Below are 24,128 nucleotides of genomic sequence, written 5' to 3' on the forward strand. Positions count from 1 at the left end.
GAGACCACGCCCCCTTCAGCCAGACCACGCCCCCTACGCCAAGACCACCCGCGAGTAGGGCCACGCCCCGGCCCCACCAAGTCCCCGCCCCTAGCACCAGGCCACGCCCCCGAAACGCCCAGACCCCGCCTCCTGCGCCAGGCCACGCCCCCCAAACACACAGGCCACGCCCCCATCACCAGGCCACGCCCCCTCGGCCCGGAGCGCGCGTTCCCGGGGGATATGGGGAGGGGGCGCTGGGGTAGGGGGCGGGGGGTGCACGGGGTCTATGGGGGGGCTATGGGGAGGGGCTGGGGGGTGTAGGGTGGGGTGTGGGGGGGCACCAGGGGATGTGGGGGGCTCTGAGGGTTAATGGGGGTCTGGGGGTGTCCTGGGGGGTTTGGGGGGGCGCTGGGGGGGCGCTGGGGGCACGGGGGGGTACGTGGGGAGGTTGGGGGGCAGCGGGGGTTATGGGGGGGTGGGGAGGGCTGGGGGGCACTGGGGGTTATGGGGAGGGCTGGGGGGGCGCTGGGGGGAGCGAGGGGGGTGGGGGGGGTGGAGGTGCAGTGGGGTGGATGGGGGGGGGCTGTGGGTTATGGGGGATACGGGGGTGCCCTGGGGGGTGTCGGGGGGTTGGGGGTGCACTGGGGTGTACGGAGACGCCCCCACCCCATGCTGACATGGGGCTGCTCTCCTCACCCCCTCCCCCAGCCCGGGGCACCCCGAGACCCCCACCCCCCGCTCCCACGTTGCCCTAGGTCCCCCCCCCACCTCCGGCTTCCTCCCGGGGGGCTGCGCCCAGCACCCCCCTGCCCCGACACTCCGGGGTGCCCCGGTGCGCCCCTGTCCCGCCGCGATGTCCCCGGTGCTTTTTGGGGGGCAGCCCCCAGCGGTGCCAGCAGCGCACCCCAGCCCCATTCCAGGGCCTGAACCTCGGGGCCGTTTTGGGGCCAGAAACGGGCGGTTTGGACAAAGGAGCGAGCGGAGGCGGCGGGTGGTGCAGCAGTTCCTTCCCGGCCCTTACAAAGGCAAAACAACCCGAAAGCGTGTCCGTGTCCGTGTCCGTGTCCGTGTCCGTGCCCGTGCCCGGTGCCCGGCTCAGCCCTGCGCCCCCCCGGCCCCCCCCGCAGCACCTGGGGCACCCCGGGGTGCTGGTGGCACCCGGGCGATGGCTTTAGGTCTGGAAGAAGCGGCGGCGCATCCCGAAGGTGACGTCCCCTGCCTTGGCGTGGCGTCACCGCCGTCCCCCCACCACCCGGGAGCCGCAGCAGGGCAAGGGGACGGTCCCCAAGCCCCCCCCCACCCCGGGGACCCCCCCGGGATGTGCCCGTCCCAGCCGGACGGGTCACACCGCTGGGCACCGAGTGCCACGTCCCATGGGTGCGCGCACAACGGCGGTGGCCCCTCGGCCCCCCCCCGGCTCTCCCCAGGCAGTAACGGGGTGACAGCCCCAAAACCGGGGGGGGGGGCATCACCCCACTGACCCCGGTGGAAATTGGGGTGCAGCGGCGGCGTCCTGGGGACTTGGAGGGGGCCAAACGGGGTCACGGCCTGGCTGGCAGAGCCGTATGGAGGGGGGGGGCCGGGGGGCGGCAGGGTGGCGGGTGCCACTTGTCACTGTGCCCCCCCCGCCGTGCCACGAGACTGAAGCAAGCGAGAGCATGCGAGGGCGGAGGGAAGCATCCTATGGACGGGCAGGGCTGGGGGGTCCGGGGGCAGGAAAGGGGGGGGCGCACAGCACGGGGGGGGTTGGCTCGTCTCTCGGATCCGGGGGTGCCTGTGGCTCTGTGCGGGGGTCCCGGGCACCCGTCCGTCCAAGCACCCATGGGTGCCAAAAAGAAGCCTCCTCCTCCTCCTCCTCTCGCCGGGCCCAGGGCCCCTCGTCAGCAGCTGCGGTGGTGTTGGGTTGGGGGGGGGGATGCTGGCATCCGGGGGCGTCAAAGGAGGGTGGAGGGCGGGGGGTCTTTACACGTGGGTCGGTCGAATCGGCAGCGTCTCTTGCGTGTCCCCCCCCTCCCCAAATCCCGCAGAAATCGGCCGGGTGACGTCGGCCGGCGGCGCGGCTGGGTCTGGGGGGGGCCGGTCCCCGGCGGGCGGGCGCTACTCGATGACCATGCAGCAGGGCAGGTGCTGGGAGAAGTACTTGAAGAGCTCGGGGGTGGCTCCGGGGCAGTTGGTGAGCTCCAGCTCCTCCAGCTCCTGCAGCTGCACCAGCCCCGACAGGCCCGTGGTGGTCAGCAAGGGGCAACCTGCAAGGGGACAGGGCCACCGTCACCGCCCCGGCCACCCCCATGTGGGTGACAGGGGGTTTGGGGGCATCCCCGGGCTGTAGGAGCCCCACGGTGCTGGGGAGGGGGGTGCTGGGGGTCCCCAAGGGCTGGTCCCGTCCCCGTCCCCGTGCCCGGCCTCTCCATCCCCTCCCCGGCATCCCCAACCTCGTGCTCGGGTCTCACCGGCGAGGGACAGGAGGCGCAGGCTGCCCATGCCCAGGAGGTGCTTCAGGCCGAAATCCTGCACCTGGAAGAGAAACGGGAGTGGGACCGGGATGGGGGCAGGCAGAGGTGCCAGAAATGGGGTACAGCATCCACGGCACCGGGGGCTGAGACGCGGCGGGGTGGTGGGATGGGGTGATGGGATGGGGTGGTGGCGTAGGGTAATGGGTCAGGGTGGTGGGACAGGGTGATGGGATAGGGTGATGAGATGGGGAAGTGGAATAGGGTGGTGGAACAGGGTGGTGGAATAGGGTTTGGGGTTGGGTGGTGGGACAGGGTGATGGCACAGGGCAGTGGGGCATCGTGATGGGAATAGGTGGTGGGGCAGGGTGATGGGATGGGGTGATGGGATGGGGTGGTGGGATGGGGTGGTGGGACAGGGTGCTGGGATGTGGCAGTGGGGCAGGGTAATGGGTTGGGGTGGTGGGACAGGGTGATGGGACAGGACAGTGGGGCGTTGTGGTGGATCAGGGTGTTGGGGTGGGCTAATGGGACACTGGTGGGACACTGGTGGGACACTGGTGGGACTGGGTGCTGAGGCAGGCTGATGGAGCTGAGTCCTGCTCAGCCCACAGGTGCCCCCCACCCCTCCCCGTGTTCCCAGCCCCACATCACCCTTCCTGCCCAGGGCTCTCCAGCAGCCCCAGGACGCCCACCCCATGGAGCTCCCGCCCCATCCCCATGCCAGTGCCACCTCCCTCCTGTCCCCTGCACCGGGCACGGCCGCGGGCTTCCAGCCCTGTCCTCCCGTACCTGGCAGCACCAGCGCAGGTAGAGGCTCCGCAGGGATGACATGGTGGACAGGTAGCTGAGCCCCGTGTCGGTGATCCGCACACACCTGTGGGGACACGGGACAAGGAGGTGGTGGGACACGGGACAAGGAGGTGACGGAGACACGGGACACGGAGGTGATGCGTCCCCGGACCACGGCCACCAGGCACGGCCCCGTACCTGTCGAGCACCAGCTCCTCCAGCTTGTGCAGGTCGCAGGCGATGTACTCCAGGGCCATGTCGGTGATGCGAGGGCACCAGGACAGGTCGAGGCTGCGCAGCTTGCGCAGGTTCTCGGCCACCAGCTCCACGCCGTCGTCCGTCACCTTGGAGCAGCCCGAGAGGCTGAGGACGCTCAGGTTGGGCAGGCTGTGCACCATGTTGACCACGCCGTGGTTGGTGATCTCCCAGCAGGAGTTGAGGCGCAGGGTGTGGGTGGTGTAGCCCTGCTTGGCGGTGAAGTAGGCGAGCGCCGTGTCCGTCACGTGGTAGGCCTGCAGGTTGAGCTCGGCGAGGTTGGGCAGGAGCTGCGAGATGGCGGCGATGGCGTCGTCGGCCACGTTGATGCAGTCGCTGACGCTCAGCGCCGTGATGCGGGCGTTGAGGCTCGACCACAGCCCGGCCTCCGTGAAGTCGTTGCAGCCCGACAGCTCCAGCCGCACCACGCCCTGCATCTGCTCCAGCATCACCTGGTGAGGGGTGGGCGGTCAGGGCACCCCGCGTCTCCCCGGAGCCCCCCCCGGCTCTTCCCCCTGCCCCAGCCCCGGCCGCACTGTCGGCCTTCACAGCAGGGATGGGTAAAGGCTGTAGGAGCACCCGTGGGTGGTGGGGGTGAACAACTCCCCCCAAAAATCTTGGGAGAGCAGCCCTGCACCCACCCAGCGCCCAGACCGTGGGCAGGGGTCCAGGGCCCGTCAGCGTGGTGATGCCACCTGCCTGCTGGATGAGGTGGGTGCTGGCACCACGTAGCTGGGTGCACCCATGGGTGGTCTGCACCCTTGGTGGGGCTGGAGAAAGCCCTCGCTGGTGCAGGCTGTAGCAGGCGTGTTCCCGGGTGCCACCGTGGTGGCAGGAAGGTTGGACCCATTGTGTCACCGGGGTCCATCACCACATGGAGGGGAACCAAGCCTTGTACCCCCAAAACCTTGCCCCCCTTTGGGTGCAGCAGTTTGCAGGGCCGAGCACTGGGGACATCCACGGGGACATCCCATCGGGGCAATCCACGGTGCCACTGGCCCACATCTTACCCACCCCTGTCCCCGGGCACCTCTCCGGCACCGAGGTCACCTACCTCCAGCCCCGCGTCCGTGATGGTTGACCTCTTAAGGCTCATGGACTTGACCCCCTTCTTGGACAGGGGGTAGTTGTCAATGAACTCACAAATGTCCAGGTCAGAGACGCCCACGAGGCAGAAGCCGTCGAAGCCCCGCACGGCGAAGCCCTGCAGGCTGACGAACTCCTTCTCGCCCCCGGGCAGGACGTTGTAGAGCTCTTTGGTGTGCAGGACGGGCGTCAGGCCCACCCAGAACTTGGGCTGGTAGAGCACCCGCCGCCACGCCTTGCACACCTGTGCCAGCACGCACTTCTCGCACGCCGAAAAGTACCAGAAGAGGCGGTTGAGGATCTTCTCGTCCACCGCCAGCTGCCTCTCCGAGGGCGAGCCGGGCAGCCGCTCCGGCGAGGGGTGCTCCGCGCCCGGGGCGGCCTCGCTCGAGTTCAGTCCCACCAGGGAGGCGCCGGGAGGGGACGAGACGCCGGCCAGAGCGGCCAGGGAGAGCGGTGAGGCCAGGCTGGGGATGGGCAGGTCGCTGCGGGGGGCTAAGGCCGGGCTGAGGATGGCAGGCACGGAGGAAGGCTGGCACAGGCGGTTTTTCACGGCGGGGGTGCCTTTGGTGATGCTGGCGGAGCCGAGGCCGTTGGGCTGCGTGGGGATCTTCACCAGTCCATTGCGGGGCAAACATGGGGGCTTGGTGTCGCCGTTTCTCGGGTTCGACATCTTCCACGGGTCTCTCTGCAACACAGGGGGGGTGTGAGCGGTCGCTGGCCAGCACCGGGCTCCCCGGGAAGCATGGAAGACATGGCCAGGGCCGGGATGGGGCTGGGGCCATGCAGAGCCCACGCGTGCTGTGCTGGCAAGCCCGTGCCGGCCAGGCGCCGCGTCTCGTGGTGGCACCGCAGCAAACAGCCCGATAAATATTTCAGCTGCAGCGAGGCAGGCTTTCAAACGGCCCCGCCGCACCCCGCCATGCATTATTAAACACATTTCCCTCTATAAACACGGAGGTGAATAATTGATGGGGGCTCAGCCTCCTCCTCCTCCCCCCCCTCCGCCCCTGGCCGGTGCCTGGCGTGGGGTCCCACCGGTGCCATGCCTGTCGTGCTGGCACCCTGCGCACCGCGCTCACCGGGGCCAAGCCCTGCCAAAGGACCGGGTCCTGTTCCCCCTGCAGGGCCCAGCTGGGGCTGAGGCTGGAGGGGACTGAGCCCCGGCAGACCGGGAGGAGCTGGAGCCCGAGGAAGGGACATTGTTGCCCCCAGGAACCAAGGGGTAAAAGCCTTCATCTGGCTGGTGACCGATGGCACCGAGTGAGCAGCGTCCTGGCCGGTGAGCATGGTGCTGATGGCCTGGGGCTGTCCCACCCTGGGGACAGTGTCCAGCTGAGACAGCCTCTGTGCTGCACTCTGACAGCCCCAGAGCACAAATAACCTCCCCCGCTGCCCCCAGCCCATCACCGTGAGCCTCACAGCATCTCCGTGCCCTGCTGGACCAGGCGGAGGGGAGCAGCCCCCCAAAACGAGCCCAGCAGCACTGGCAACTGCAAGCGGCATGGCTAGGGTGTGCAGCACCCCCAGCAGGATGGCAAGGCCGAGTTCCAGGCTTTGTCCCACACTTTAAGGGGCAGTTTTCTGCCCGTTTGCCCCACCGAGCCGCTGGCTGGGTGGAGGGGAGGCAGGATGGCAGTGGCAGTGAAGGCACGAGCAGCCCGTGTCCGCAGGCAGGCCGGCGCAGCAGCGGTGGCATCGGCACCGCCAGAGCCTGTCCTCCGGGGACGGAGCCGGCCCTGTGCAGACAGCCTGGCGCCGCTCCCCTCTCGGATGCAGCCTCCGCTGCCTCCACTTACTCTGCCCTACGGAGGGTTTGGGGCTCTGATGCTTGGACATGCGCTAAATTTGCTTGAAAGCAGGAGAAGAGGAGGGGAAAAGGGAAAGAAACTTAAAACCAGTGGCTCCGAGCTTGGCAGCAATTAGGGAAGCAAACAGAACATGCACCAGGGTGTCTAACACAGCGCTACAACACAAATCAAAACAGATAATTACCACGTGGCACAGAAAGGCTGTCGCTCCGGCACAGAGCCCACAGCGAGAGCAATTCGCCATGCCGGCTGCCTCCGGGGAGAGGCCAGGTGGTGGGAGAGGGGCAGCACGGGGCCTCCAGACATGGGAGAGCAAGCCAGGAGCAGGGGCTCCCGCAGGGGACAGTTACGGGAGGAGACAGATGCTGACAGCCCTCGGACTGAAATTCAGCCACAAGGAGGTGTTGGCCACAGTTGCAACCAGCTCAGACCGAGGTTTGTCCCCAGGGCAGGGCTCCGGGGGCTGGAATCAGTGGCGTTCACAGTCCTGCTTTGGAAAGCTGAGCCAGGTCCCCCTGCCCCTGGCACCGAAGCTGCCTGTCTGGCTCACAGATATCGCAAACCGTGAATGAGCTGGGAAGTCACTTCAAATAGAAACACAGCCGGCGATGTAGGCCCTCTGGGCACACGCAGGCTCCAGGCATGGTCAGCGGGAGGCTGGGCAGGCAGGGAGATGGCTGCGTCCAGCCAGGCTCTGTATGCGGGCACATCTCTCCAGGGAAGGGGATAGCCCAGGATCTGAGGGCTCCTGCCACCCTGAAAGGAGCAAGGCCATGCCTGGTGAGGACACCATCCTGGAGGAGATGGGCAGGGAGCACAGACTGGGGAGGTGTGTTGGTCTGATCACCACTCTCCTCTGTCTCTGGCACCACGGGGCAGTGCTGGGATCTTCCCCCCCCCACCTGCAGGGAAGCCCCTGGATGTGGTCGAGCGATGCAGCAGCCCCCCAGGCTTCTCTGTCTGTGCTGCTCCACTGTACAAAGTGCAGGCATCCCACCCTGCAGAGATCAGAGCTTCCATGTGCTTGGACACACAGAGCACGCCCTGCCCTGCCCCAGGCCCCTAACCCACTGGGACAACCTCAGAGAAGTCAATACAGAGCCCTGCACTCTCAAGCCATGTTTTGACTCCTTTGTGCCTTCTGATGTTCCAAAAGCTCTTCAGGCATCTTCAGATGCTTTTTGGCCACACCAAAGCAGCAGAAGAGCATAGATCTGGCCTTTCCTCCTCTCTCAGGAGATTTCAATACCTGGTACAACCATCCTTACTGTGGGCTCTCGCAGGAAGGACCCAGCCTCAGAGCCCCTCACAGCAACCCCCCTCTGCTCTCGCAGACCTCCCGGGGGTGGTGTCTACCAGCAGTGCAATACCAGCTCCCAATCTACAGTGGGAGGAAGCATGACAAAAGCAAAGGGCAAAGTCTTTTAGTCCCCCGAATTCATTCCAGGGTGCACATTTCACAGGAAATGTCATTGCCAGAGAAATCATTTCATTCATGAGGGTTTTCTCATCCACAATGAGCAATGATGCAGTGGTGGGGGGCGGATTTGACGCAGGAAGAGAGAAGAAAGAAGAGGGCCTAAGAGCCTGTCACTACAAACATTACATGGGTGATGAGGAAGCTGGGATGGACAGAATAAAAGCAACCAGGGTTTGCCCAAGCCGTTGGAGAGTTTACTGTCTCCATGTGGTAGTGAGGAGGGATTAGGGCCTCGAGAGAGGGGCAGGATGATCAGTCACCCTGTTAGTGCCACCCTGATGTGGGTGCTCACTGGGACGCTGCAGGCTGTGGCAGAGACTCACTGGATCACGCTGCTGTCCCGCAGGGAAGGCCACGGTGGACTCTGGATCCGTGGGCTCGGAGGCTACGGGGCTGTCTCCAGGTGACCCCGGGCTGGCCAGGTTTGGGGTCCTTGGGGAAGGGGCCGGGCCGGGCCGTTCAACACCATGGACAGATCGGGGGCTCAGCACCACGGACAGAGCCGGGGGGGGGGGGGCTCGTTCAGCACCACGGACAGCGGCCAGACCCCGCTCACCTCTCCCATCCAGTTCAGCACCATGGACAGCCCCGGGCTCCTTTCAGCACCGCGGACAGCTCCCGGCCCCCCTGCCCCCCAAATATCCCCCTCGAGGTCCCGATCTCTTCACCACCCCCCCAGAACCTCCCCCGCTGCCCTGCCAGCCTCCCCCGAAGCCCTGTTATTGCCCTGCTGGAATCCAAGGCTGATGCGAAATTGTTATTGGTAGAGGCGCTGCTCCAGTGACAGAGAGCTGCTCGGCAGCGAGCAGCCATCGCTCACGGCTTCCTGCACACACACACACACACACACACATATGCACAAACAGACATGCATGGACACACGCACACACACACACCCCATCGGAGCCTCAGGGTCTGGTAGATGCACCTTGCATGAGCCTTGACATTCAGCCGCACATACACACGCACACACACACACACAAACAGATAAGCGCATGCATGCACACACACACGCGCGCGCAGGGTTGCATCAGCTGAATTCATTAGCCCATCTATTTTTACTAATGCAGCAAATCAAGTTGCTCTACAGGCGGAGAAAACACACCCGAGACTGAGTGCTGTGGCAGAGCACGCAGCCAAAGCTTTTGTCCGGCAGTCCCGAGGGTAACAGCTCCCCGGGACTGTCAGCTGTACGCTACAGCCCCAGCCAGCAGCAGTGCCAGGCAGGCTCTTGCTCTGGGGGCTGAACCTGTCGACCAGAGCACATGGCAGTAATAAAGACATCCCACTACAAAGATCTCCCTCCCCAGCAGTGCTCGGCAGTGTGCAAGCTGTTTCCTGCTCTGACTGCATCAGGTCAGAGCACTGCCTGTGCTGTGTGTATCAGGGGGGTGTCTGTCCATCCCTGCCGAGCGCCTAGAGCACCCTGGCAATGCAGAGGAGCCACAGAAGGCCCTGGGGGAGCCCCCGCTCCCTTAGGGATGGAGGGACAGCAGGGGTGCAGAGATGGAGAGAGGCTGCCTGTGCACGTGCTTGTGTGTGCACACAGATCAGCCCTCCCAGGCCTGGACTCACACACGTCAGCTGGGAGAGAGGCTCAGAGCACGGCTCCAAACTCAGCACCATGCATTCCCCCACTGCACAAGCCAGGAGTTCACAGTGGGGAAGAGCCTCCGCTTCCCTCCACTCTGCTTGGCCCAGAGACCTGCTGATTGTGTGATGGGAGCTGGGAAACTCCTTCCTAAGATTACCCTGAGAGCTCCCTGGGAGGCCAGGAGCTCCCCTACCAGCACCCAACAACGCCACAGGGCTCATCCCACCTTGCAGCAGGCAAAGAGGCTCTGGAGGCCCTGGGAAAACAACAGAAGGCAAAACTTCCCAGCAGCAGGCAGCGGGGGCCCCTCTGGCTGTTGTGCTGTCTGCCTGTGGCAGGGTTCATCCCTTCGGTGCCCCAGGGGGTGCGGAGTGGTGCTGGCCCCAGCCTTGGCTGCTCCCCACAATGATTTAGCCCCGGGAATGTGGATGTGCCTGGTCAAGCTGGAGAGCTGAGCATGGCCTGGAGCATGCAGTTCTCCAGTGATGTGCCACTGCTGAGCCCAAAGCTCCCAAATACGTCAAGTCCTGTCCTCCTCCCTATACCAGGCAGCTCCATGTCCCACGAGGACAGGGGGGAGGAATCACCCACACAAGGGGAACATGGGATGGCCGTGAGCAAACACCTACACACAGAGCAGGGCAGAGCTGGACCATGACTGTGGCTGACCCGGGCCAACCTTCTCCAGCCCCCTCTGGAGTTACAGGACCTCAATGCCACAGGGAGGATGCTCACACTTCCCTGTCCCTCAGCCGAGCCTTTCCCTGCTCTCTGGTGACCACAGCATGGTGAAGGGGGAGCAGCTCCTCTTGTGCCACAGCCACAACACACCCGGCATGGTGCAGCCCTACTCTTTGCCCCTTTTGGCCCTGGGAACAGGCAAGAAATAGAGCAAGGCCCATCTGTGGTCATCGAGGAGAGAGGATCCAGGAGGCTTGTGGCTGTCCCTGAGACAGTCCCAGGGACACTGGTGTCTTCCCTGGGTACCTCTGGGACAGGGGCCTCCCCCAGGGCCTTCAGACACCCTCATCCCTCTGGACGTGGCAATGGCCACGCAGCAGTGAGGTCGCTCTGCTCAGCTCCATCCCATCGATGCCCAGAGTGGGTCCTGGCCCCAGGTGCCTGTGCTGGCAGGGACCAGCACCGCGGAGTGTGCTGCCACCGCCACCAAACCCTGCGCCTTGCCATGCCGTCGGTGTGGCAGCACCAGCTCAGAGAGGCCACCAGCACGGCCTGAGCCCTGCCCCAGACCCAGTGCCCATGAGGATGTGCACAATGGGGGGGGTCCTGTGGTGTTCAGCCACAGGACTTCTGGCTGCAGGGTGCTGTGTGGCTGCTCAGTGCTGCCAGAGGCTCAGAAAGCTGCTGGGTACTGTCCTGTGACCAAGGCCGTGGCCCTGTGACAGGTGGCAGTGCCACCCTGCTGCTCCGTGCCCTCTAACCACATCCTCAATTTCCCCACCAACGCTGACCCCATGCAATGGGGACTGCTGGGGCGCCGTGGGTCAGTGTGATGCCCTGAGCCTGCTTGTGGGGCAGCCCCACAGCCTCCTGCTCATCCAGGTGCCGGAGCTGGGCACGGTCACACCTCCAGCAGGGAGAAACCCCGAGCAATGCCTTCTGCCCACCTGCCCCTTCCCCAAAAGCTCTCCTGTCCCCGGAGCACCTGGGCGAGCGTGCCCATCCCCGTGCTGGTGGGCAGAGGTTTGGCGGGGGTGGGATGCTGCCAAAGGGGCCCCATCCTGCTCCCAGCACAGCATGAACACAGCCTCCTGCCCCCCAAACCAGCAGGTTCCTGAGGGAGGCTCCAGCTGGACCATGGCCGTGTCCCCATGGGATGGGCAAGACGCAGGTGACCCTGCTGGAGGGGACAGGGGACCCTCTCCCCCCACCTGCCTCCCAGTGCGTGCCACCCAGCCCGAGCAAGGGCCCTGCACCCCAGGAGCAGGATTTAGGGGGCCAGGAGGTTCCCAGCACCGGGAGGCTCCAGCGCCGCATCCCTGCCACCACGGAGAGGAAAACAGACCCGGAGGATGGGAGAGGGATCGATGTGGGGGAAGCCAGCTCGGGGAAAAATAGATATCTATCTCATTAAAAATGGATGCTGAAGCGAGTCCTCCCCACTCCAAAGCCACCTCCCTCCCTCTTCCTGGTAGCCGGAGTGAAATCAGCTCCGAGCTTCCAGAGGAGGGGAAATGCCAGCACCACACAGCTCCCGCTCTGCACCCACCGAGCCCCCCCCCGGCCACCACGGCTCGGCCCCAGCCCGGGACCACTGCCAGAGTGTCCCCACCACAGGGTCGCTGTCACCAGCCGCTGTCACCCGGACGCTGCCACCTCCTGCCAGTGCCACCAGACCTGGCACTGGGGCACAGTGGGGCCGAGCGATCCCCCACAACACTGCCAGGCTCCCCCACCTCTGGGGCCATAAGGACTGCCTGGATACAGCCCCAGCTCGCAAACCCGTGCCTCAGTTTCCCAGCCTGCCCCACCACGGGGTCTGTCCTCAGCTTCCTGAGCCTCTATAGGGTGCCCCACACCGAGCTGGGGCCCTGCTGCCAGCACCAGCCCCGTGGGCTCCATCCCTGTCCTGGGCCTGTCCCTGTGTGCCCCTGGCCCCTGGGAGTGACGGTGATGGGAGGGGGCTGCCCCCAGTCCCCATGGCTTCTGTCACCCCATAGCAGAGGATAACCCCACCGGGGTGTTGGGGTGCCAGGGTAATGGGGCGCCATGGTGTCAGGGTGCTGGGGTGTCGGGGTAATGGGGTGTTGGGGTTTTAGGGTGACAGGGTACCAGGGTGATGGGGTGCTATGGTGTCAGGTAGTTTGGGTGATGGGATGTTGGGGTGCCAGGGTGCTTGGGTGCCAGGGATGGAGCTCCAGGGTGATGGGGTTTTGGGACTTTAGGGTATCGGGATAGCAGGGTGCTGGGATCCCCTAGTGTCACGGTGCTGGGATGCTGGGGAGCCAGAGTGCGAGGGTGCCAGGGTGTCAGGTTGGGGTTTTAGGGTTGGGGTTTGCCAGGGTACCAGGGTGCTGGGTTGTCGGGGTGCTGGGATGTTGGCATGCCAGGGTGTTGGGGTGACAGGGTGCCTGGGCACCTGGGTGATGGGGTGACGGGGTGACAGGCTGTTGGGGTTTTAGGGTGACAAGCTACTGGTGTCTCATGGTGGGGGGGGTGCTTGGATGCTGGGGTGCAGCAGGGTGAAGGGCTGTTGGGATTTTAGGGTAACGGGGTGATGGGGCTGATGCCACCGGGGTGGGTGAGGAGCCTGAGGGTGCTTCAGGGACCGGGGGGGGGGGGGGAGGAGAGCCAGCACCCCCACCGCGGGGGCTGCCCCCTCCCCACACCAACAACCACGCTCATCCCAAGACATCCCCCTCCCCGCTGCCGTGCTGCCCCCAACCCTTGGGTACCCCATGCTCCGGTGCGCGCCCCCCTCTCCCCATTTCTCTCCGCGTGTCCCCCCCCCCCCCCCCCCTTTTTCCCCAACGCCGAGCCGGGAGCGCGGGGCCCGCTCCGCCGCCGTTATATAACGGGGCTGCGGGATCCTGCACCGGGGGGCTGCGGCCCCAGCGCCCCCTCCCCGCCCGGCGGGGCCGTGCCGAGCCGCTGGCGGTGGCGGTGCGGGCTTTGTGTCGCAATGGTCGCCCGAGAACGAAGGGAGCCGAGCGGCGGAGGCCGGGGATGGGGAGGGGAGGGGGTGAGGAAGGACGAGAACCGAGGGGGGGTGGGGGGGCTGCTTACCTCCAGCTCGCCTAGCTCATGCCATGCCGTGCGCCGACAGCCGCTCCTTTCATGTGCGGGGAGACATCGGGAGGAGAAGCGGGGAAGAAGGAGAGGAGGAGGAGGAGGAGGAGGAGGAAGAGGTGGGGGAGGAGGAAGAGGAGGAGGAGGAGGAGGAAGATGGGGGCTCGCTGCCTGCCCAACCTCACCGCTCGGCCGAGGGGCCGCCGGGCCTGAAGGCGATAAAAAAAAAAAAAAAGAGCAGCGGGGAGGGGAGAAAGGAGCCGGAGCCGGATCCGGATCGGTGCCGGGCAGCCCGGGCTGGAGGCTGCGAGAGGCTCGCACACGCCGCGCACACGCACACGCGCGGCTGCACGCCCGCACCCGCACCCGCACCCTCCCGGCCCGTTAAAGAGCCCCGGAGCCGCCGGGAGCGGTAACGGCACCGCCGCAGCCCGGCCCCCGCCGCACCGGAGGGGAGCGCCCAGGTGAGGGTGCAGGAGCCGGCCCCGGGGGGAGAACGGGCAGGGCCCGGGGGGGGCTGGAGGGAAGGGTGGGAGGGGGAGGGATGGGGGAAGGAGGGAGGAGAGATGGAGGGATGGATGCAGGACAGATGGGAGATGGAGAGAGGGAGGGAGGGAAGGAAGGAAAAAGGAGGGAGGGAGGGATGGAAGGAAGGAGGGAGGGAGGGAGAGAGGGATGGATGGATGGATGGATGGATGGATGGATGGATGGATGGATGGATGGATGGATGGATGGATGGAGAAAGGAAGGAAAGAAGGAGGGATGGATGGATGGAGTGATGGATGCAGGGACGGATGTGTGGACGGAAAGATGGACGGATAGATGAATGGATAGATGCAGGGACAGCTGGATGGATGGAGGAAAGGATGGAGGGATGGGTATAGGGAGAGATGGAGGTGTGGATGGATGGATAGATGGAAGGACAGATGGAGGGGTTGGTGGTTTGCCCCAGGACAGACGGATGGAGGAGGTGGTGGAGGGGTGGACAGATGGACACAGGGACGGAAGGATGGAGGGGTGAATGGAGGGATGGAGGAAATGATGGAGGGGTGGACGCAGGGACGGGGGGATGGATGCAGGGATGGATGCAGGGACAGTTGGAGGGTTGAGGGGATAGATGAAGGGATGGTTACAGGGGCAGATGGATGGAGGCAGAGATGGATGGATGGACAGATGGAGGGCTAGATGGAGGGACAGACGCAGGGGTGGATGGACAAAAGGACGGATGCACATATGGACGTTTGCTCTCCTTCCCCACCAGGGCACTGGCAGACCAGCGATCCCGGAGCTGAACCCTCCTGCCTGGCAGCCCCTGCCTCAACGAAGCAACCTGGGGACCACCCAGCACCCCAGGGTGCTGTGGGGGCCTGTGCCAGCCGCCCCCATCGAGGGAAGGGTGCTGAGCAGGTCTGGCCCCATCCTGCTGCTGGCAGCAGGACCCACAGATGGGGGGTGCCCCATCACCGCCCCACTCATTCCCAGTGCTGCACCCACCCAGCACCCCAGTGTGGGGCCTGGCTGCACCAGTGCTCCCCAGACTGGGAGGAACTGGTTAGTTGCCACGTTTAACCCTTTCCTCTCTCCCTTCCCATCTCACAGCCCCGTAGGAGCCAGTGGGACTGGCTCGGCTGCCTGCCACCCGGCCGGGCCCTGGGGAGGCTGATGTAACTGCCCGGATCTGGCTGCCTCCATTATTTATAAGGCAGGTCGGGTTTCGGGTTTCCAGCTGGCAGCAGGAGGGTGTTTGGGGGGAGGAGAGGTGCGTGCACACACACACACACCCTCATCCCACCCCACAGCAGGGCTGGAGGTGCCGTGTCCCCACGGTGTGCCACTGCCCCTGTCCCTCGTGCAAAGAAGGGACAGTGTCCAGAGGGGGAGCTGGTCGGGGTGGGGGCTGCTGGCACTCAGGTGTCCCGTTGTACAGGGACAGGGCAGTCCTGGTCACCCCCCCATGTCCAGTGGGTGACAACTGCAGGAGAAGGTGCTGTGACAGGGGACATGTGGGTCTGTGGCCTCGTCCCAAGGCCACACATCTTTATCCCAGTAGCACGAGTGAGGACCTGGGGGTCTTTCCTCTGTCCTGTCCCTACAGGGGTGTCCCCAGGGTGGCTGTCACCCAGCCCTGGTGGCCGTATCAGCCCTGGACACCCTGGGGTGGTGACAGGAGTGAGCCCACTCCCAGCCATGCTGGCAGGAGACCCCTTTTGTCCCCTTGTCCAGGTGCAGTGTCCTGGCACGGCCCCATTCACACTAACCAAGGAGGATGAGCTGGGGTGGCCACATATCCTGGGGACATTTTGGTGCTCAGAAGTGTCACAGCCAAGGGAGGAGACCCTGAGCAGGGGCACTCCCTGGTGGAGGGGACACAGATGGGGCTGCCCCCTGTATGGCCACCCAAAGGGGGAACTGTCCCCTCTGGCTCTGCAGCACCCAGCATGTCCCACTGTGACCAGTGTCCCACTGTGACCAGCCCCTGTGACTTCCCCGGGGTGTCCAATGGTCCCGGGGGTGTAGAGCTGCCCCGGCTCACCCCACAGCCCCATCAGACCACACCTCACAAGTGCATCGGGACCATCCCTACAGCCATGCCACACACCTGGTGGCACCACATCCCCCCTGGCCAAGCACCCCTCCTCCGCGGCTCATCCTTATGCAAACTGCCAGCATCCCATTGGCCTTCGCTGGGCTCCCATCCCCGCCACCCTTAGCCCTGGCCGGTGGCACCGGGCACCGCTGGGCCACCACGGGGGGGACCACGGGTGCCAAGGCTGGACCGCAGTGCGCAGGGCGCCGTCGCCGCAGCAACCGCCGTCGCCTAGCGATGGCTGTCTCCCGGTAACCCGTCGCCTAGCGATGGGGGATTTTTCACAGCTCTGGATGCAGGGCTGAGAGTTATTTTTAGCCCGCCTGCAAATCAATAGGCAGCTCCATTCGCAGCCCGCGAGGATGCACGCGCCGGGGCCGCCGCCGTGCCAGGCCCTGCTTCAGTGGTGGCGGGGGCTGCCGGTGGCGTGGGGACAGCCCGGTGCCACCAGCACGGTGCCATCAGCATGGTGTGTGGCCCCTCTGGGTCTCCTGGGGTTCAGCACCCTGCGGACCCCATCCAGGGCTCGACACCCTCCAGGCCATGTGCGCCTTGAGGGTGGGCGAGGGCAAGAGGCAGCTGTGGGGACCCTCACCCTGTCCCTGGGACCCTCACCCTGTCCCTGGGGGCTTTGCCTGGCCATGGAGACTGTGCTGCTGCTGCAGGGTGCTTTATTTTGCTTTGGGGACACTCGCCCTGCTGTGGGGACACTCACCCTGCTGTGGGGACCCTCCTCCACCCGCATTCACCCTGACCTGGCCGTGGAGACCCTCATCATGCTGCAGGGACCCTCACCCACTGCTGGGACCCTCATCCTGCCGCGGGGACATTCTCCCACCAGTGGGGACCTCTGCCCTGCCACGGTGACACTTGTCCTGCTGCAGGGCTCCTCACCTGGCTGCGGGGACCCTACCCTACCACGGAGCCCCATGGGGACCCTACCCCACATTTCCCCTCCGGACAGCCCCCAGGTGCTTGGGGGCACCAGCAGAGGACAGGGACCCCATGCAGGGCTGGGGCACCGGGTCCTTGGGGACTGGGGGGCCAGGGCACGGCTCTGGGATGCTCGGGAACCAGCTCAGCTGGGAGCTGATGCGAGGCCTCCGGAGCTATTTTTTAGGGACTCTGTGGGTGCCTGGCACAGCCCCGTCTCCTGCAGGCGTGCTGGGATCGGCAGCAGCAGCTCCCCACGCAGCCCCAGGGGGCCGGGAAGGGGATGGGGATGGGGACGTAGACGGGGATGGGGAGCCCCATGCTCCCTAGGGTCAGCCCCCAGCCCCTCTGAGCACCCCCCCGGGAGCCCCAGCCCTGCTCCACGGCCCCCTTTTGCCTGTCCAGGAGGGTTTTGCCCCCCGGTACCGCGCCCCAGTCCCCAGCAAACCGGAGCCGGGGCAGGATCCGGCCCGGGGCTGCCGATGCTGGAGGCCGGGCCGGGGGCACAAGGCGTGGGGGGGGGGGGTGAGACGAGGCCGGGGGGGCGTCGGGAGGCTCTGCCGAGCCGTGCCCGTGGTCACCAGAGGGCACTGCGAGCCCGCGGCATCCCGGCCCCGGGGCTCCGAGCATCGCGGGGACCCCGCTCGTCCCCGGGCATCCCGGCCGGATCCTACCGGGGCTCCGCGCCCCCAGCCCCGGGGGGGGCTCCGCGGGTGCCAGCAGCTCCCCGCCTGTCCCCGGCTCGGCCACGGGAGGGGCGGCTGCGCCGTGGACCCCCCCAAGGGAAGAGGGAGCCGGGGGCGTGGGTGGGCGTGCGTTTTTTTCCCCCCCGCTTTCCCCAGTTCAGCCCAGTTCGGCCCCAGCCTGGGCTCGACCCCTCCGGAATGGACCGCTCGGTGCCCGCTGCACCCACCCTCTCCCGACCCTCATTTTCCACGGATTCCAGCAAATTGACTTCTTTCAGCGTCATTTCATGGCCGGAGGGCTCTGAATCCCGCTCCCCCCGCCGCGCCGGGCCCCCTCCCCTGGCCCTCCCCTCTCTTTCTTCCCTGCCACCCGAATTTACAATCCCTCATTTCCATTCCGCTCCACCCTCCGCCCGGGGACTTTGTTCTCCGCCTGTATCAGCGCATCGCAATTGTTCCGTCTTTATTTCAAACATTTTGGCGGGCTGTCACCCGGCGGAAACTTAATTAATTGGGGGGTCTGCGGGCCCGGCACTGCGCCGTCTGAAGGGGGAAAAAAAAATAAATAAATCATAAATAATTAATAATAATTAGGGGCCGGCCAAGGGAGGAGGGGAGATGGGGGCGTGCGGATGCGCAAGCGGCGCAGGCCGGGCGCTGGTGCCGGCTGGCCGCGTTTGGGGGAAAATCCTTCGAAAAAGGCCAATTTGGGGAGCTGGGGAAGGGATTGGGGGTACGGGGAGGGGGGGGGCAGGACCCACGCGCGCCCCACGCGCCAGGCCCGGCAACCCCACGCAGCATCGTGGGGAATTCCCCCCGCGGGGTGGGAGGCACCGAGGGGGTCCCCAGGGTTTTGGGGAGGTTCGGGGGCCGCGCCAGCCCCCTCCGGCCCTTGGGGACCCCCGGAGGCCACGGCCGGGCTCCCACGCCCCGCGTGGGGTACTCGGGGAGGAGAAGGGGGGGGAGGGAAACGGCCCCGCCCCTCCCCCCCGATTGGCCCAAAGTTTGGGGGCGCGGCGCTGATTGGCCCCCCCGGTTCCCACGCCCTCCCCCCCCCCCCCCCCCCACCTCCCCAATTCCCCCCCGCGCTGCGCTCCGCGGCCACGGCCGGGGCCGCCCCGGGGCCGCCGCCACCGGGAGCCCGGAGCGAGCGATGCGGGCGCTGTGGGCGCTCTGCCTCGCCGGGCTGGCCGCGGCCCTCGGCAGCTTCTCGGCGGATCAGTGCAGCTGGAGGGGCAGGTAGGGGCCGGGGGGGGGCCTCAGCCCGCTTTGGAGGGGAGGGGGGAGCTCCGAGCATCCCCGCGGTGGGGCCCCGGGGATGCCGCCTGCCTCAGTTTCCCCGCTCGGGAGAGGCCCCCAAAGATGCTCACGGCCCTGGGGGGGTCGCAGGGCTCCGAGATGCTTCTCCAGAGCCCCCCCCCCCGTCCTCCTTCATCTTCCTCCCCGTGCAGGTGCGCGCTGCCGGCCCCGACCCCCCCTTCCCTCTCCTTGGCCCCGCCGTTTCTCGGGAGGCTGCTGGGGCCCCCAGACCCTTCCCGGGGCCCTTTCCCACCGGGGGAAGGCGCCGAGCTCGGGAACAAAGAGCGGGGGCCCGGCAGGAGGGGCTGCGGCGGGGCCACGGGGCCGCGCAGCCGCCAGCGGCGCGGCCCGGACAAAGCGGCCGCCTCCGCTCCCCCCCCCACCCCCCCACAACCGGCCCCGCTCCCTCTGGTGGGTGCCAGAAATGCCCAAATGTCACTACGGGGCGCTGGGGACGCCGGAATCCCAGTCCCGCAAGCGCAAGGGGTCAGGGTGACCCCCCCCCAGCACCCAAAGGTCCCCCCCCGAAAGGGCAAGGGAAGGGGTTTGGGGGGGGGGCAGGAGGGCAAAGCCCCTCCGTGATGATGTGGCTGCAGCAAACACCAGCCCCATCCCAAAATCATGAGACCGCACCCCAAGTTGAGGTTCCCAGCGGGCTGGTGCATCTCCTCGGGGTCTCCGTGCCCCTCACACCCCCCTCTGTGCCCTCCCTGGGGGTCGGGGGGTCTCTATCCGGGAGGGGGGGGCACCCCGCTGACGGGTGCTGCGGTGCCTTGCAGCGGCTTGTCGCAGGAGGCGGGCAGCGTGGAGCAGCTGACCCTGCGCTGCGCCGAGGGCTCCCTGGAATGGCTGTACCCCACGGGGGCCCTGCGCCTCCGCCTGGCCCCCCGCCTGCCCCCCGCCACCGGCACCGGCAAGGGCAGGAGCCCCCGGCACGTCACCGCCTGCATCAAACCCGCCGGCACCTTCCGGGGGGCTCAGCTCTACCTGGAGCGGGACGGGGAGCTGGAGCTGCTGCTGCCCGAAACGGAGGCTGCCCCCCGGCCCCGCGTGCGCTGCTTCAGCTGGCTGCCCCGCGAGAAGGTGGCCCTGTTCCTGCAGGCCACCCCGCACCGCGACATCAGCCGCCGCATCGCCGCCTTCCGCTACGAGCTGCGGGGGGACTGGCTCGCCCGCCTGGCGCTGCCCGCCGCCAGCCTGCCCGCCGAAGGTGAGCCAGCTCGCCTCCCTTGGACCCTGGTTCAAGTGGGAAACCTCCCCAAAAGGGGGTTTCTCTCGCCACGCAGGCAGGCGGAGGGTGACGGGGGGGGGCTCAGCCCTGGGGAGCTGTCTCCTGGCCCCCACGGGGCACTTGTGTCCCCCCCTGGGGCGCGGAGGTGACGGCTGTGCTTGGCCATTGCAGGGGCGTGCCGGCCGTGCAACGACACCGAGCTCCTGATGGCCATTTGCACTAGTGACTTTGGTGAGTGGCTCCTTGGGCTCAAGGGGAGGGAAAGGAACTAAAATTGGGATGCTGGGAGCGGGGGGGGTGCTGGGACAGCGTGCGCCTGGCTGATCTGAGAGCCCTGCCCCAGCCCCAGGATGGTGACGGTGCCCAGCAGCACCCACCCATCGTGGCCCCATTCGGCACCTCAAAGCCCTGGGAGTGTTCCCCACTGCTCTGCTGCTCCTTCAGCCTGCAATGAGCTCTTTTTCTCCCCGAGGCTGCTGTGGGATGGGGACGGGGATGGTGCTGGGGACGGGACCACGCTCACACCTCTCCCTGCCTTCCCCCGCAGTGGTCCGTGGCAGCATCCGCAGCGTCTCCAACGACGCGGAGCTGCAGGAATCCATCATCGGGGTGAGCGCCATCCGCATCCACCGCCAGAAATTCCCCCTCTTCCAGGCCGGGGGGAGGCCAGGGCGGGCGGCGGGCAGCATCCGCACCCCCCTGCGCTGCGGTGTCCGGCCAGGCCCCGGCACCTTCCTCTTCACGGGGTGGCTGCATTTCGGCGAGGCTTGGCTCAGCTGCGCGCCCCGCTACAAGGACTTCCAGCGCATCTACGAGGGCGCCCGGCGCAGGCGGCAGAACCCCTGCGAGTTCCCCGTGGACTGAGCATCTCGGGGAGGGGGCAGCCCCCGGTTTTGGGGCTGGGAGCATCCCTGCTCGAGAACCCCTGGAAAATGGTTCGTCTCGGCACTGTCCCCCCGCTCGCCCCGGGGGCATCGCCACGTGGAGGGGACCTCTCACCGTCCCTGGGGACGATGGATTTGCCAGCAAGGATGGGCACGTAGGGACACGGGAGCACAGGAGCACGGTGCTTTGGTCTTTGCCTCATCCTCGGGGCAGTCCCGTGAAAATCCTGCAGGAAGGGGAGGGATTTTCCCAGATGCATTCAAGTGGGCCTGGCCCTGGGGGGGCTGGGGGCTCCCTGTGGACGAGGGCACGTGGGGACCCGCGCCCCGGGGGTGCTGTGGTCTTGGGGGTTGTGGGGACGCGGTGGGGCACGGCGGGTGGTGCAGGGGGGGCAGCTGTCCCCTGGGGGGGCTCTGCGGGTGGCAGGAGGAGAGCGGTGGCGTGGCTGGGGCACGGTGGTGAGAGCAGAGTGTGGAAGGGGATTGGCAACGTTGAGGGTGGAAGGGGGAGCGGGGTGATGGCGATGGAGAGCTTTGCCCTGGCCCTGCTGGTGATGCAGGGCATGGGTGGGAGGGGGAGAGGAAGAGGAGCGAGGCTGAAGGAGTGAATGCGATGGTGAGGAGGGAGCAGAGGCAGCACGGAAGGGACTCTGGCATGGCCACAGCTGAAGCAAAGTGTGGAGCAGAGGAGGGGTCACGGGGATGGAAGCAGGGAGAGGTGGGGCTGTGCCACCGCCAGTGCGGGGACGTGGGGACACGGGGATGTGACCTCGTGGCAGCTTGCCACCCCGCCGTGCCAGGGCGCACCAGGAGGGATTTGGGACCGTGGGGGCGCGGGGGGCATTGTATGTGCACTAAAGTGATAACGATACCAAATTTGTGATTTTGTTTTCTATAAACTAAGCTGTATTTGTGGCGCGTGTGGCCTCTTTTCAGCAAGCGGCGGCGGACGGTGACCGAGACACGAGGGGCGAGCAGGTGGGCGAGCGTGGCTGCAGACATCTGCATTACAGCGTCTCTGTAGATCTCTCTTCCCAAATTGCTGCCTCCCTGCTTTTCCCCGGGGTCAGCTGGGTTTCCTCCAGCGGGGCCGGGGGCCGCGGGGCCCCCCCGGTGGTGCCGCTGTCAGCGCCGATCTCGTCAGCACCCGCTGGCCACAAGGCCTCATTGTGCCGAGCTGCCCCGCGCCCAGCCCGGTGCCGGCCGAAATCTGCTTCTCCTCGTCAGGAAACCGTTCCCAAAGAAAACGCTGCCGGCTTCGGAGCTTAATTAAAAGATGCGCGTGGTCTGTTCCTGGGGAGATCCTGCCCCTGCGAGCCTCACCGGGGGACCGCTGCAGAGCGCACGGTGCCCGTGTTCCTCCTCGGTGCTGGCTCCCTGCCTCGCTGCCCAAATGCCGCTGACTATTTTGGGGCTGTGCTGGGAGCAAGGGGGCTGCGAGGGCAGGATATGGCCCTGGGGGAGAGGGGGGTCTGGAGGAAGCCGTCAGCCCGGGGTTTTGGCAGCGTTAGTGAGGAGGCAGAAAAGGGGAAGGAGTGGGAAACCCAGAGGAGGAGGAAAAACGACACTGGAAAAGCAATAAACGAGGCGTGGACAAAGGGACCCGCGCTGCCCACGCAGCCCTCTGTAGGCGCCGGAGCGAAATCCTGGCTTCTCTGACCCCAGCGCATTCCTCGGGGTGAAATTATTGCATTTAATGCGCTGAGCATCCGGTGGGGTGCTGTCCAGCCGCAGAAAATCTTGTTTTTCTTCCAAAATGTTTATTTGGCCAAATCAGATCGTTCTGCCGTGGCGGAAAAGGCTGTTATTCTGCTCTTTGGCCAACGCGGAGTTTTCGGCGGTGTTTTTGGTGCCCTCTGCCCTCGGCCGGGTTCGGCCGCCTGCCCCCGCTTCCCGCGGCGCCTGGGCTGTGGCCAGGGCTCCAACGCTTCCTACGGGAGGTGCTGGGGAAGGAGCTGGTGCTGGGGGTCACCACGGCTGCTGGGGGGGGTGGGACAATGACAACGGGGCTGCTCAGGGATGCTGCGGCACCAGGCAGCCCCATCCTGGCGTCTCCCCAAAATCCCAGCCCAATTCCTGAGGGGCAGCCCGGCCCCCGCTGCCTCTTGGCACAGGGCGCAGGGCACCATGAGGCGGGCTCCGTCCCGGTTAATGTTTCCTCTGCGGGATGGAAAACAAGGTGGGAGCCACCACGGCGGCGCAGAGGGAGGACGAGGGGACGGCGGCGTGGCGAGGGGGGGCTTTGTGCAAACAAGATAAGGGACGGGGGGGGGTCTGGAGGGGTCGGGGGCGATGGCCGTCCCCATTGTCCCCAGGGATGGTCCAGCTGGGGGCACTTGGGGACAAACCAGAAGCCAGCCCCGGGGCTGGTTCAAGCTGGACCCCCTCCAGCTCGATCCAACCCCCCCGGCAGCCCCATCCGTGACCCCGATGTCCCAGCCCAGGGGACCCTCTGGGTGAGCTGGGTGCTGGGTGGCCGTGCCGGCACGGCGCAGTGCTGCGCCATGGCACCGTCAGGGCGTCCCCGGCGCCCCCGTCCCTGTCCCCGCTCACAATGGGAGCCGCCGTTTCCCGCCACTTCCCCCCCCCACCCCAGCCCTTTTATTCCCTCCCGCAGCCCCCCTTTTCCTTCCCCCTTGCCCGGCCGCCAGATAAAAGCCTGGACGTGTGAATCGCGGGGCACAAAGGCGACGCACAAAGGCGGCCGGCCGCGCGCAGCCCTCCTCGCTGCCCGCCCCGAGCAGGGGGATGGAGACCTCGCGCCCAGCTCGGGGCTGTCCCAGTCCCCCTGTCCCCTCCTGTCCCCTCCTGTCCCCTCCTGTCCCCTATGTCCGCACCACCCTGGGGCCCAGGAGCTGCCATGGGGAATGCTTCTGGGAAAAGGGGTGTTCTGTGGGGTCAGGATGATGTCCCTGGGGCTGGGGTCAGGATATGGTCAGGATAACACCTCTGGGGTCAGGGGATGCCCTGTAGGGTTAGATAATGTTCCTGGGGTTGGGGAAGTCCCGTAGGGTCAGTAAGGATAACACCCCTGGGGGCAGGGGATGCCCCATAGGTTTAGGATGATGTTCCTGGTGTTAGGGATGCCCCATAGGGTCAGGATAATGCCCCTGGGGTCAGGGGATGCCCTGTAGGTTTGGATAATGTCCCTAGGATCAGGGATGCCCCATAGGGTCAGGATGACGTTCCTGGGGTCAGGGGATGCCCTGTAGGTTTGGATAACACCCCTGAGGTCAGGGGATGCCCAATAGGATCAGGATGATGTTCCTGGGGTTAGGGATGCCCCATAAGGTCAGGATAATGCCCCT

General features: G+C 66.3%; 2 protein-coding genes across 2 annotated transcripts; one reads left to right on the forward strand and one right to left on the reverse strand.

Moving 5' to 3' along the window:
• Positions 1 to 1,296: 1,296 nt before the first annotated feature.
• FBXL16 (F-box and leucine rich repeat protein 16) lies at positions 1,297 to 13,409 on the reverse strand. The gene is made up of 6 exons (XM_084537506.1): positions 13,198 to 13,409; positions 4,534 to 5,253; positions 3,423 to 3,931; positions 3,225 to 3,309; positions 2,433 to 2,496; positions 1,297 to 2,228 (listed from the first exon to the last, which is right to left on the reverse strand). Exons 2-6 carry the CDS (start codon positions 5,236 to 5,238, stop codon positions 2,080 to 2,082), a joined length of 1,512 nt encoding a protein of 503 aa, XP_084393632.1. The 5' UTR covers positions 5,239 to 5,253; positions 13,198 to 13,409; the 3' UTR covers positions 1,297 to 2,079.
• Positions 13,410 to 18,500: 5,091 nt separating this feature from the next.
• METRN (meteorin, glial cell differentiation regulator) lies at positions 18,501 to 21,172 on the forward strand. Its single transcript, XM_084537013.1, has 4 exons — positions 18,501 to 18,645; positions 19,485 to 19,915; positions 20,108 to 20,167; positions 20,484 to 21,172. Exons 1-4 carry the CDS (start codon positions 18,560 to 18,562, stop codon positions 20,798 to 20,800), a joined length of 894 nt encoding a protein of 297 aa, XP_084393139.1. The 5' UTR covers positions 18,501 to 18,559; the 3' UTR covers positions 20,801 to 21,172.
• The last annotated feature ends 2,956 nt before the right edge of the window (positions 21,173 to 24,128 follow it).

This window comes from Aythya ferina (genome assembly GCF_964211825.1).
Source record: "Aythya ferina genome assembly, chromosome: 15".
NCBI classification, from domain to species: Eukaryota; Metazoa; Chordata; class Aves; order Anseriformes; family Anatidae; genus Aythya; species Aythya ferina.